The sequence below is a fragment of the Phasianus colchicus genome, chromosome 9 (assembly GCF_987193195.1).
Source record: "Phasianus colchicus chromosome 9, bPhaCol1.hap1.1, whole genome shotgun sequence".
NCBI classification, from domain to species: Eukaryota; Metazoa; Chordata; class Aves; order Galliformes; family Phasianidae; genus Phasianus; species Phasianus colchicus.
This window is the reverse complement of record NC_143444.1, coordinates 31,007,509-31,020,868: the sequence shown is the minus strand read 5'-3', so window position 1 is coordinate 31,020,868 and position 13,360 is coordinate 31,007,509. Positions and strand designations below refer to the sequence as shown.

At 43.3% G+C, this 13,360-nt stretch overlaps 1 protein-coding gene across 3 annotated transcripts in view; it reads right to left on the bottom strand.

Moving 5' to 3' along the window:
- Positions 1–792: 792 nt before the first annotated feature.
- The window catches only part of DNAJC6 (DnaJ heat shock protein family (Hsp40) member C6), a 39,610-nt gene continuing 27,042 nt past the window's right edge, over positions 793–13,360 (bottom strand). For all 3 annotated transcript variants that reach the window (XM_031603892.2, XM_090146818.1, XM_031603884.2), the window contains 11 exons: positions 12,686–12,765; positions 12,322–12,515; positions 12,135–12,215; positions 10,925–11,371; positions 9,798–9,950; positions 8,225–8,293; positions 7,553–7,687; positions 5,686–5,943; positions 5,192–5,337; positions 3,466–3,642; positions 793–3,071 (listed from right to left, as the gene is read on the bottom strand). In XM_031603892.2, the coding sequence (XP_031459752.2) occupies positions 2,970–3,071; positions 3,466–3,642; positions 5,192–5,337; positions 5,686–5,943; positions 7,553–7,687; positions 8,225–8,293; positions 9,798–9,950; positions 10,925–11,371; positions 12,135–12,215; positions 12,322–12,515; positions 12,686–12,765 (1,842 nt within the window). In that variant the 3' untranslated portion in view covers positions 793–2,969. The remainder of the gene's footprint in view (positions 3,072–3,465; positions 3,643–5,191; positions 5,338–5,685; positions 5,944–7,552; positions 7,688–8,224; positions 8,294–9,797; positions 9,951–10,924; positions 11,372–12,134; positions 12,216–12,321; positions 12,516–12,685; positions 12,766–13,360) is intronic.

Here is a 13,360-nt window from a genome sequence, read left to right as displayed (position 1 = left end):
TCCTGAGAAGCCCTGTTTTTAACCCCCAAACCGGGCCCAGCTGGCTGCCCCTCCTCTGGAGCAGCCGTCGCTCCCCCTCCTTTCTGCCCCTTCAGGGCTTTGGGTCTCCACCACATGATGGCAAAGCATTGACCCAAGAGCCACAGCTTTGATTTTTGCAAAGCCTTTGGGACCCACACCTCAACAGGCCTTTCCTCCGTGCAGCTCCTGCCTCAGCTGCGCGCCTTTCACCACACGGCTGGGCTGAAGGCAAAAAAACACCTAGAAAATGTGAGCACCAACTTACATCTGCTGCCAACGAATGCCACTTTTGGGCCTACAATAAATAATCCGGTTAAAAAAAAAAAAAAAAACCAAAATGCAGAAAGAGAAGAGTAACTTTATGTGTTTCGCTTGGGTTAAGGGTATTTACCTTAAGCCATAAAGGCTGCATCTTTTCCCATTGGAGCTTTTCTCGGAGTTAAACCCCAAACTGTTCTTCCCATCTCCTGCAGGAAGAGGAGTTGGGTTCTCCATTTAGCTTGTTTGCTGCTGAGGAAAATCAAGGCTCTAGAAAAAAAGAAATGTGTCTCAAGCAAGTGGTTCCAGGTCACCTGTATGGCTGTACCCACTCCCACCCAGCCCTGAGCCAAGGAACAGAGCGGTGTGGGTCACACACAGCAGGCAATGCAGGAGAAAAGGAGTCTCTACCCAATGCTAAGGGAAGCGTTGTTGTTTATCCAGCATTTACGGAGAAACCACCCTGACCTGTGCTGAAAGCAAGAAGGCAGAGTTCCCCCACCCCTCACAAGCACAAAACGTACGTGAGTGTTCATTTCAGCTTTTTAATGTATATACAAATGTTTTAGACCGGTCACAATTTCATTGAGTATATACTGTATTTACAAAAATTACAATAATTTAGTCAAACAGTAAACCTGAACATTGATAACCTCTGTCACTACCAGATATGACAAGAATTTTTTTTTTTTTTTTAGTTAACTATTTTTGATATACATACGTCCTAATACTTTCATGCACCCATAAAAACATTAGGGATGAAGTAATCAAAGTTGAAGTGGGATAGGGTTTCTTTGGGTAGATAAAGTTTAATGATGGATTTGCATTTTGTGAACGTATGAGTATCCAGAGTTGTTTGCCATGACAAATCTGATACAAAGCTAACATGGTTTTCATTATTAAAAAAAAAAAAAAAGTACATTAGAGTAATGAGATCCTTTTTATTATATAGGCATAGGTCACAATATCTACAAATGTGAATGAGAAACAATAAACCAACAAATCACAGGAACATGATTCACATTCCAGTTATCTCTTTAAATAAGACAAGCACATACTGGATCAAAACATTAATAAATAACATCCAGTTTGTTACTATTATCTTAAGGTCTTTTATATAAAAGGAGACCTATGTGTTGGTTTCACATTTTCAAGTAATGGTAGTAAATAATGGACCAATACAACAAAAGGATGGCTTTTATACAGAAAGCAATGTTCTTTGACACTCTGTCTTTGCAGTAAAAGTTTTGCCACTTGAAAATTTAAGTGCAACAACAAGTGGATTGTCTTTAAAAACCACCAGCTTTAAAGACTCGCATCAGATGGCAACCTGTTCCTCAAGCAGCAAATACAAATGATTTGCTGCTTATCCTCTCAATACATCTGCCTTCCAAAGCTCAAATACAATTGTTGGTAAACAAACTGCTAGCTTCAGTGATTCTACAAAAGGAGAAAGTCAGATTTGGGGTGAAGAGCATACTTGTTTTGAATTAGGAAAGATGCTTCAGCATCAAAGATATTTCATTACGATATTATTGCTTTGGTCCATAATAAACTTCTAAGATAATTAATCTGCGTAATTTACCTCAAAAATCAGACCTGGCCCACAGATGTCTGCATGACAGCTTGTACACCATGGTCTGAAAAGTGAAGTTGCAATGGGTTGCATTTTGCCAGGAGCCTTTGCCAAGTGCTCTGGAGCTGATAAAGGCATAGAGGTGATGCAAGGTGGGCTGGAAAAAGTCTTCTGAATCCTCAGGAGGAGAGCTGTTACCTATAGGCTAGGAAGTCTCTAAAAATTTGCAGTAGAGTTTTAGCTTACTGGTATTGTCTGTTGTTTGATGGATTCAAACTACTGATGAGAACTTCATGGGAAATGTAGCACATGCTCATTCTTCCCTTGTACTAAGGTAGAACCACTCTCCTCCCCCAGCTCACTATTCCCCCAGAACTGCTGTTTAACAAGCCATCAAGGTGCTGTTTAACATCAATTACTTGCTGTTTGCTTTAAAGACACTTACTCCATGATGCTGAGGAATTTTTTCCACACATTTCACTGCTGGACTGTGAGGTGAAGTACAGTATTAATGCATGAAGCAGCAGTAAGCTGCCACACTGATCTACCCAGGCTTCAGCTTTATCTCTACTCAGGCATACTATGCTTTATGAGCAACTAAGCAGCAAATGGTGACTGTTAGAAGTGTGCCTAAGCCACAGTTGAGCACTTAAATTTGATGAAGTTTGATCCAAACCTAGGAAGAAAATACATCAAAGTCTGGGCTTCACCACCAGTTACAGAACTCAAGTGAAGTGTTGCCATATCACATTTCACACACACAAAAAAAAGTAGGAAATTCACCGGCTACACTGCGTCAGAGACAGAACAATCCCACCTTTTCCCAGAATGTCTTCTCTCTCACCACTGGAATCCAAAGGGGAAAAAAAAAGGTACAAGGAACTGTAGCCGTGTGGCTCTCAGATGACAAGCCAGATGGCTAGAGTTCCTTTTGAGCTCAGGATTCTTGAAACAAGCATAGGGAAACCTTTCTCTTGTTCTTCATGATAAGTATTAGGCTCTTTGTTTTCTGAAACTTCTGAATTTCCAGCCAGAGTTTGGTTGATCTGTGACATTTGTGACAAGAGACTATACAAGCACTAGCACAGGTCTGTAGTGGAGACTGAGAAAGTACCTAATACAAGGGTTTCTGTCCTTGGTTTTCAAATTCTGACCAGGCATCATTTAGCTCCATAAATATCATCTTTGCATATTGTTCGTATGGCTGCCCAGTAGCCTGGAACAAAAACAGAAACAGGGGTATCACATCTATCAAGGAGACTACCAGCAGAAGACCTCTGTGCAGCTAGATACTCAAACACATATTGCTCACTTTCCACAAATGATTTTCACTTATTCTTTGATAAGAAAAAAATACTGTTGAGGGTTGCTGACCTTGTAAACAGCTTAACAGTTTTCTGGCTCTTCAGCCTTTCTGCTCCCTAGAGCTGACAGTGACAGAGCAAAGAGATGCAGTCCCAAGAGGACTAAAAGCTTTAACCAAGGCTGGAATGCTTCTACACATTTGTTTGTACCAATACATTGAGCAATCACATTTAACACTTCATAATTAACCTTATTTTTTGAGAACAGTGACAATTTCTGATCGGTGTGAACTAGGAAGCCCTTACCTTGTCAGGATGAACGACAAGCACTGCCCGTCGGTAGACCTTCTTCACTTGTTCTGGAGTTACAAGATCTGCCATGCTAACAGGTTTCCACTTGGTCTCCCCTGCCCATAGGACAGCATGCATTGTGGACAGCAGGGCTCTTATATTTCTCTCCTTTCCTTCAATCCACTCCAGGATCTGAGGAGAAAAGCGTGAACCTCCATTTATGCCTTACATTAGATATTCCAGGAGGAAAAGGTTTCTGTATTTGAATAGCAATGACTCCAAGGAACATCTCATATTTCTTTCTATGCTTCAGAAAGCCTTTGGGAGATATTCTTAAAAGATATTTGTCAGTCTGTACTTTGTCTTTAATTTTTATATCACCACTTGAAAGCCAAGACAGACAGAGCCGAAAATACTGCCAAAAATACTGAGTTGGGCCACTGCTAAGAACACTTTGAACAGCCATTACATGGAATAGTCAAAAGATAAATGAAATGATTAACTGTGTGGCTCTTCAGCAGGCTTAATTGCATACCTAAAAATAATCCTGACTGAAACTGCTGTGGAGGCATATCTTTAGAAGCCTTAGCTCTAGACATGCACAAAAGACTCATGCAGAAGCTTAGCTTCAATATAAATCCTTTTAACCTTTAAATCAGAAGCCTCAGTTCTCTCCATGAGCCTTTTTTCTATTTGTAAGTTAGCAGCCAAACAAAGCAGTAGGCACCCTACTTCCCTAGATGATATCCCCCTTAGTGGTAGTCATCTTAGCCCACAGCTGCAGTTATAATTTGTGGCTTAATATTCCTCACGTAGAGCGGGACAGAATGCATTTTCTTCCCTTTATGATGTATCTGTAGTTCAGCAATTTATTCAGGAGAGATGTGAGAATCCCAAAGTAGGTAAGATTAATGAGACAGAGGTTTAGTTCAATTAGCTGTGCCTGCTCACCAGAGCTGGAGTAACATGGTGTCCCAGCAGCCAAAACAGTAACACTAAGCAAGCCACTGTTGTTTTCTAGTTTAGGACAGAAATGTCTCCTTGGAGTTTTAATTGCATTCCAAAGGACGTTCACATCTTCAGGAAACGTGTGAAAATGCATTACATGAACAAACAGCAGGAAGCTCCCACTTTCTGCCCCAAGACAATCTCATCTTGGGGGCTAAGTCCCTCATTTGGTCAAAGCCTGGCTTTGGTTGAAGGACAGGAAGAGATGTTTGCTGCTCTCTTATTTGGCTTCTTTGTATGAAGCTACTTTGGAACACAGGGTGTTATGTTGTAGTTTTTTAATATATTTTTAGAAAACAAACTGTTCTTTTCCCAAGTGGTATCCCACATTTTGATGACCTAGTGGAATTTTTTCCAGGTGTTCTTCAACACCTGCAGTCTCTGACTTTGTTTTTCAGGTCACACTAACTCATTCCTAACTGGGATGCAAATGGGGAGCACAGCAGTGCATGATGCCATCAAGTTTAGACACCTACTCTATGGAAAACAAGCATGAGAGATACCATGTGGTGCAGAGGATCCAGCAGTGCTGTGGAGGATGTGTACTAGAACAGGAGCACAGCTTTCTGGCACTAGATGGCCTTTCCATTTGCTCAGATGCCTCTCACACACAGGAAGGCCAGTGACTTACTGCCCACCTCTGCCTTTCAGGGAGTGTTCAAGAGCATCCAGCATGATGAGAATGAAAGATATGCTGAATGACACTAAGAGCACAAACAAGATTGTTGCTTACTTTCAGTTTTTCAGGGTCCATCTCCTTAGCCATTTCTTCTTTTCTCATCTCAGCTATTGTTTTGGGTCCCTTCTTGTCCTTATGAGCATTAAAACCTTGACCAGATAATAGATCTTCGAAATCTGCAGACACTTTTGGTTTTGAATCTTAAAAAACAAGAATAAGTTGTTTTCACAATACAAACTTATTTAACACTGCTTTCCTACCCAAGCAACTCCCCTCATCACTTATAACAATCTCCCACTGATTATGAGTATGCAGCTCTCACAGAAGAGGTATAAGTTAATGCTACATTTGAATTATTATTATCAAATCCCATTTGTAATCCAGGATTTCCTAGATATTAGCATGCTTCAGAGTCTAGAACAGGAAACCAGTGTTGAACTTTGAACACCATCAGCATGACTTGCTCACCAGACTCCAACCTGCTTCGGCGCATTAAAGCAATATCACAAAGAGCCGACCTTTAAGACGCTGAATTCTGAAATGCTTACCAGCATTAGCTGGTCCTTTTCCACGTTCGTTTTGCGCTCCTGGCATTGCTGAGAAACTCACGTTGTAGTTGGGCTTGTTCTGGGGTGAGGCATGGGGCATGCTTGGCTGCGCCTTGGGCTGTGCCTGCTGCCAGCCATAGCCAGCTCCCTGCTGCCAGCTGCTGCCCATGGGCTGTGGAGAGGGCTTCTGTGGTGAGGGGGGGAATCCTCCACCCATACCCGTCGGCGTGGTTGGTTTACTGGCAAATGATGGGCCACCTGCACAGCAAGGGGAAAGGAGTGATGGTGTGCGTTAGCAAACAGAGCAATGACTCACCTTCTGGCTGGGGAATCTCAACAAAAACTTCCAAGGAGCCGGCTTCTACTTTCAGCTTTGCCACAAACTTACTTTTGCAACATCAAGCAAAGCCCCTCAACTTTCCTGTCTCTGCTCTGCAAGCTGCATAAAAGCAAGCACCTGCCTCTGGAGTAGCAGTTTGTTGGGATAAAACAGGAAAAGCAACGTGCAGCTGGCTGGGAACCACAGCTATGTGCTATAACCTGCTCCAGGGAACCTGCTTTAGGTGGGGCTGGATTGGAAAATATCCAGAGGACACTTCTAACTTCTGCCACTCTGTTAATCAGAGCTTCTGTGTTATAGTGGCACTATCAAGTCGGCACATGTTGAAATAGTTCTTCATTATGCTGTGCTGAAGTGGTATTATCCCACAGAGTCACGTGTTTCAGCACCTTCTTACTCCAGAGGATGGTCCTCAGATGTAGTTTGTGGTGGGTGGTATTCAGCATTAGTGTTTTATTACTTGAGATTAATAACCACACTCAACTTCGAGCTCTGAAACATATCATGGAAAGTGGGTCAAGTGCTATTGATTTAGTTATGAACAACAACAGTGTGGTTAAATATCCTGTGGATGCCAAATCGTTTGTTTTTGAACTCCATAGCTGTGCTGCAGAATCCATGCTTTAAAAGCACATTGATGGCTCTGACATGAGTCTTGGCATTCCTTTTATTTTGCTCCTGCAGAGCAGCCAGTGATCCAGCAGAGGGAACTGGGAAACCTAACTCCAGAACCATGCTGGTACTGACGCAAAGGAGAAAACAAACATCAGATAAAACCACAACAGCTTGCAAAGAGCTGAGGGCAGTGACAAAGGAAAGAAAAATCTATTTACCAGTCAGAGAAGCTGACATGCTGGCTTTTAAGGAAAACTTAAGCCATTTGTCAGGACTGCTTTGGGGCTGAGGGTTTGCTGACAGTTTTGAGATAGAACAAGGAGAAAATGCATGTCTGAGAGCCAAGCAAACAGTCCTTCATAGCCAGGTGCAAATGAAAGTGGGTTCAGATCCCACCTTCCAACACTACAGCAAATTGGAGGCAGATTAGTGAGGAACCACAGGTTTCCTCACAAAGGAGGAAAGTGGGCCAAATCTAGAAGGATGAAACAATTCCTTAAGGACCCCCTCAGCTATCAAGAGCCAGAGCCTGTTCCCAGGCACAGCTCCAAGATCTGCAGCAACCGTTCTGCAGTTGGACTTAAACACAGCAGCATCTTTAGCCAGAAACAGTTGACGCGGATGAGGCAGAGGTTTCACTTTGCAATCCACACAGCCTACAAGGTCCAAACTGTTGCTGGCATTCACAGATGTTGTTTTTTTGTTTTGTTTTGTTTTTTATGGAAGATCAGTAAAAGCACAGGTCTGTGAAAATTTACAGAGAATCGAGCAGGAGGGAATGCTTGAAAGTGGCACTGGCATGCATCTAGGCTGAAAGAGCCCATAGAGCTCTGTCACATATCAGGTTGTTCATCCTCTCTCTCTAAACCAGGGGCAGCTGGTTACTTCTTTTTTTTTGTAGGGGATGCAAACCTGCTAAACTTGCTCCAAGAGTCCCCAGGTCAGCAAATGGATCCAGTGTTTGGGGTTTAGGCTGATGAGTGGGAGTGCTATGGAGGGATCCTGTAGGACTGGTGGCAGCAGACTTACTTCCCATACCTAGGCCACCTTAAAGATAAGAAGGGGAAAAAAAAGAAAAAATAGCTACATTTTTATTCTTATTTTAGTTGAGTGCAGCTGTTACCCAAGCTTTAGTTACATAATGTTACAAGACTGATGTTAAAATTAAATGTATTATTGTCAGGCTCCTAAGCAGTCTCAATTCAGCGTTGGCCCAGACTACTTGTACTCCCACTCACAATTAGGCTCAGCAACAAGAACGTTCCCCAGACTGTCTGCAGTGACAGAGTAATTATGATAAATGGATATATTTTAAGAACTGGAAGCCTTCGGGAAGCAAGTTTTGGTAGGACACACATACCCTCCCAAGAGTAGAAGGAATCATACTATAATTTAGCAGCATCGTAGGAACATACAGCATTTCTCAGGTCCTTCTCTTGGCTCCTCAATGGAATGAAGCACAAGCACATAGACCCACCCCTAGCACCTGTCCCACCTCAGACCCTGATCTTTTGAGGAAGGAAACAGATCTCAGGGCTCACTGAGGCTTTTTCATTAAGTGTTCTGAGCTTTTACAATACATACCTGGTTTGTTGGGCCAGTCCCAGCCACCTGAAACATCTGGCTGTATGGAAACTGTTGGTGTGCTAGAAGCTAAGCAGAATGGCTATGTATAAATATTTCAGAGTAATACAGCAAAAACAACATAATCAGAGAATCATTCAGGTTGGAAAAGCCCTCCAAACTCCCCAGTCCCAACCCCAGCCCACCTCCTCCATGCCCACTGCCCACATCCCTCAGTGCCACATCTCCACAGCTCTGGAACAACCCCAGGGATGGTGACCCTCCCACCCCTGGGCAGCCTGTGATCTCTAGAGAAGCCATTTCTCCTAATAGCCAACCCAAACCTCCCCGCTAATCCAGCATCCAGAAAGGATAGGGGGCAAGGAGCAGGACTGATAGCACAGGGCTGTGTCCATCTATCATTTTCTAATTAGAAGTGAATTTCTGCCCCACAAAGGGCATTACGACTTTTTCCTTTTATTTCTGATCTCATACTGTACAGATGTTAATAGGGAAGGACATAGATTTACAGTCTTTGTTTTATGGCAGCTTTGGTCAGAGGCTTTATATATGTATTTATAAAACCTTATCACCAGAATAACGTGGGGTTTTGTGTTTCTGAATGCATCTCAACCCAAGGAAATGTTCTATATGCAAAGGGCAAGGGTGGAAAACACAGACACAGCAAAACAGCCTCCACATATAGAGGCAATAAAGAAGTCTTTGCATTAGCCCGTATCAAACAAAGCCTGTACATCTATCCAGTTCACCCTGCCAGCTTTTCATTATACACAGCATTAGCAGTGTCACTTAATACCTCATCATGCTGGGGTATCATTTAAATTCTTTTCATTACTGCAGCCAGCTCCAAGTGTGACCCAAAGGTCTTATTCACAGAGGCAATACCCAGTGCCTGAGTCTGGCAAAGCAAGGATGTAAGCAGTGCCAGCAGCAGACTAGTTCCCTCCTATGTCACCCTGACTTTCCAGGGAGACCGTGCCACCCAAGGGATGCATGTTGGACAGTGAGAAACAAAGGAATTAGTATCTGAATGTGTTTTATAGAAGGTTATGATATTGCATTTTGGCACAGGGAGAGAAAGGGACAAGTAAGGGACATTTTTTTTAAACAAAGGGAGAGACTAAGAGAGTCAGATTTAACTGAATGTGGCCAGGATTCATATCAGATCTAAAGAAATCAGATACCTCTAACCAAAATCACCTAAGGATGGGCGTTTTCTTTAGCAGGCATAATATGCTGTGTTCTATTTAGCCCAATTAATGGCAGTTTGTTCAAAGTAGACCTCATAACCACAGGAATATGCAGGCAGACATTATTCATGGTCTCTTTCCTCATGTATACAAATAACTTATTAATTAAGTATACGATTTGAGCAAAACAAGTCTCATCGTACCACACTTCAACTGATGAACATACTTTAAGTCTAGAGACAAAAAGCTTTCCTGTTCAGTGGGGTTTGTGTGGTTTAGAGTCATTTCATGGTAAGCGCCAGTTTGCACTTAACAGCTCCGTCAGATGTAAAAGCAGCATTTTGTGTTTGCTCAAATTCACTGGAAGAGCCTCAGTTTCTTACCCATGTGGAAGGGATCGCTGTGCACAGTTGGTGAAGGACTTCTTGTTGCCTGAAGGAAAGGATCACCGGGGACATTTGTTGAACTGAGAAAGGAACCCAGGAGGTCTGGACCAGCTTGCTTAGGACTGCTTCCAAATGGATCAAAGGCAGATGCTGGAAGACATTTTTGAGAACTCTAAATCACCAACTTGTACACTGACTGTGCCACAAGGCCATCCTGCGGTAGGTGCCACCAATCTCAGCCACGGCACTGCTCAAGCCAGTGCCCTCCTTAACAAAATGGAAAACAAACCCAACATTTCTTCACAAGGACAAACACTTTGTACATTGCAAACACTTTAAATAATTAGTTGCTAAGAAAAAGTTAAGTGAGCATACTGTGCTCTTTGAATCACGTACATGTTGACATGTCAGCTCTTAAACTGTAACTTAAAGGATTAGGCCAAACCAAAATGAGGGAGACCACACAGACATTAGATCGAGCTCAGTGTTCTTACTTTGCCTTTGGCAAAACCAGTCACCTATTTCAGAGACCCTCACCTGTTCAATTACACATGGTATCTACTTGCCCTTCTCCATTTACTTAGTCCTCCAAAAGATCTCTCTCCCTTATAATCTATTCAACCATTCCTTCTACCAACCTGATTTCAATCTTTGGAGCAATGAAAAATAGTAATAATTTAAAAAATCTTCTTACAGTGCTTATCATGTCTGCTGAATGATCAGAAACACAAAGAGTGTCACTGTATTTCACAGCTCAAGACCACCATCCTAGCTCCAAACCCCTACTGTTAAAAAAAGAAATCCAATCTAACCTGCTGCAGGTCTAACCAAGACCCAAGTGGCTAGATTTTCTTAATTGTTAATTAGCATGTATTCTCCTCACATACATTATTGGATGCACTGGAAGAAGTGCATCCAGTGCCTGTAATGTAAGAAGCCAGCCAAGCATCTGGGCGAGCTCCCCAGAGACTTAAAGAAACAGATTGGCCAATCTGCTTGTGTTGGTGACTCCAGCCTCAGAGCAGAGGAACAGGATGGCCTCTGGGGGTCCCTCAGTCCCTCACTGTTTCCATGAAAAGCATACCCAGAGAGGAAAGCAACACCCCCTGCAGAGCCAGCGTTACCTTCTCCCACCCTCGGGGATGGGGACGGGGATGCTGAGGCTGCGGAATGCCGAGGAGTGGACTGCACCGATCCGGGCCCCGCCATGTGAAAGACCTCATCAGCAGCAGGCTGTGTGCTCTGCCCCTGGGATCCCGGCCCGCCAACCCCAAACAGATCGCTCAGCAAGTCCGAGTTAGAGGGGGCAGCCGCCGGCTGCGAGGGAAAGGTTTTGCTCATGGGGCTGCCATCCAGCCCCAGCAGGTCCACGTCCTCAGGCGGAGGCGGTGCCGGCAGCTCTTGCTGCTTTTTGCCGTGTTTTGGCGTCCCGTGGGGTTTGTCACCGCTGGCATTGCTGTGTTGACTGGAAAGGGACAAGAGTTCATCATCTGACTGTTCGCTTTCCTCATGCACCAATGCTGCTCGGTCCTCTGAGGTGGGGTGAGAGCTACTTTTGTCAGATTTCTGATCTAAAATAAAATTAGGTAGCCATTAGTTTCATTGCAAGGCTTCCATAGAAGTCAGTTTAAATGCAGAACAAGAAGCTATCAAGAACAAAACCTTTCAGAACGCTACCGTGGTAAAGATTTAAATTGAAGTCTTTTCTGGGCTGCGTGCTAAGCAGTCTGCGTTATTGATCAGGAACACAGGGGGAGGCTAATTGGCTCTCTGCAAGCCCAAAGAGCAGTGAGTGCCACCCACACAGAGCAGAACTGCACAGGTTTCTGTGTCAGGACCAAGCACTCAGCCTATCTCCAGCCATGCCCCATGGCCTGGGCTCATTACAAATAGTATGACACAAATCACCTTCCTGGCATTGCCCACCGGGACCTCCTGTGCCCAGTTCCTGCCTGCACATCCCCAGTGTGATGTCCCCATGCTATGGACAGGCACCCAGCTCACTCTCAGTGCTGCGTTCTCCCAAGTACAACATCAGCAAAAAGCAGCTTTATGCTGTTTCAATGCCAAGGATGCCTAGGGTGAAGGTTTATAGTGGAGCTATGTCAATAATCGGTCACGTACAGCGCGAGAAGGCAATTTCTGAAGAGAATGTTGTAGGAAATTAATTTCCACTTGATTGCAACATAAGGGTGTGACCAGCAACACAGTGATCTAATGCACAAGGCATGCTACAATCAGATCCCTCAGCAAGCCTCCATGCTCCAGGGAGGGGGAAGAGAGAAACAAGTTATCTCATTCTAAGCAATCTGACTTAAAGGCTACGCTGCGTACCTTGCCAGCTGAGAGATGAGAAGAATGCACTCTGTCCAACATTCCTGATGTTATCCTGGGGTGAATCAGTGGGACCCTTACCTGCAGCACAGAGCACCAAAATAAACAAACAAATAAAAAAAGTAAAAAGGAGCCCCACACACATGTAAGTGTGCAAATCAAGTGAGTAAACCTGTGCAGCTCCCACCTGCCAAAGCAAGAGTGTCCTGATGCTCCTGATGAGAGGAGAAGAGAATGGTTGGATTGATGTCTTTTGTTGTGAAGTTCTCCCATGGAGGAGTTAACTCTGTTTGTCTATCAGTAGATTGTATTTCTATCTCCAGTATAACATGGAAAAGCTGGGGATATTTGTCTGGAGAATCGCAGGCATCCAGTTCAGGTCTAAATGGGGAGAAGCTGATCAATTCAAAAGGAACAGATGTTTCTACAAATCTATATCACCTTTCAATATATATGCACGCACACAGACTGTCATCTGTGAATATTCTCCTTTAGCCTTTTTAAGGCTTTTATGCTCCAGGTTTGATTAATGTTCAGCTTAAAATACTCACTTGGTGAATTTTAATGTGGTTGTCCCCAGGGCTATAAATCCAGTATGAAATTGAATTTGGAATATTTGTGTGTTGGTCATCTGAAAAACAGAGCACCTTAATGAACAAGTGCTTAAACTCACGAAATTCAAATACGCAGATGGTTAAGTCTACCCTACTACCAGTTACTATATAGATTAATAACTGCTGTATAAGCTAATTCATTCTGTTTGTTCTATAAAAAGTAGAACTTTCCCTTCTCAAACTCCAGTATTTCCATCTGCCTTTAATTTTGCTGCTGCCCCAACAGAGGAGTGCCTTCACAGCATTTGGGAACATGCCCTCATTGCCAGGACCTACTTGGCCTATTCTTGCACTTAAATGAAACTGATATCTATTTCCACTGAATACAGTGGAGCAACAGGTTTGTAGCCCAGGAACATACAAGACCATTTCATTCACAGTAGGAACTTCGGTAAAGCACCACCTATACAGCAAACAACACCAGTAATGAGCTAAGAAGAGAAATATTCATCAGTTGCTCTGCAATTTTTGCCTGTTATCCATAACATTCAAAAAGGTGAAGGCTGTTCTAGAACAAGCATCTCTGACACCATCCAGGAGGGATGGCTCAGTCAGTCATACTTACTGAAGCTAAAGAAAAAATATTCTCCCATTTTCTTAGAAGACATAGAA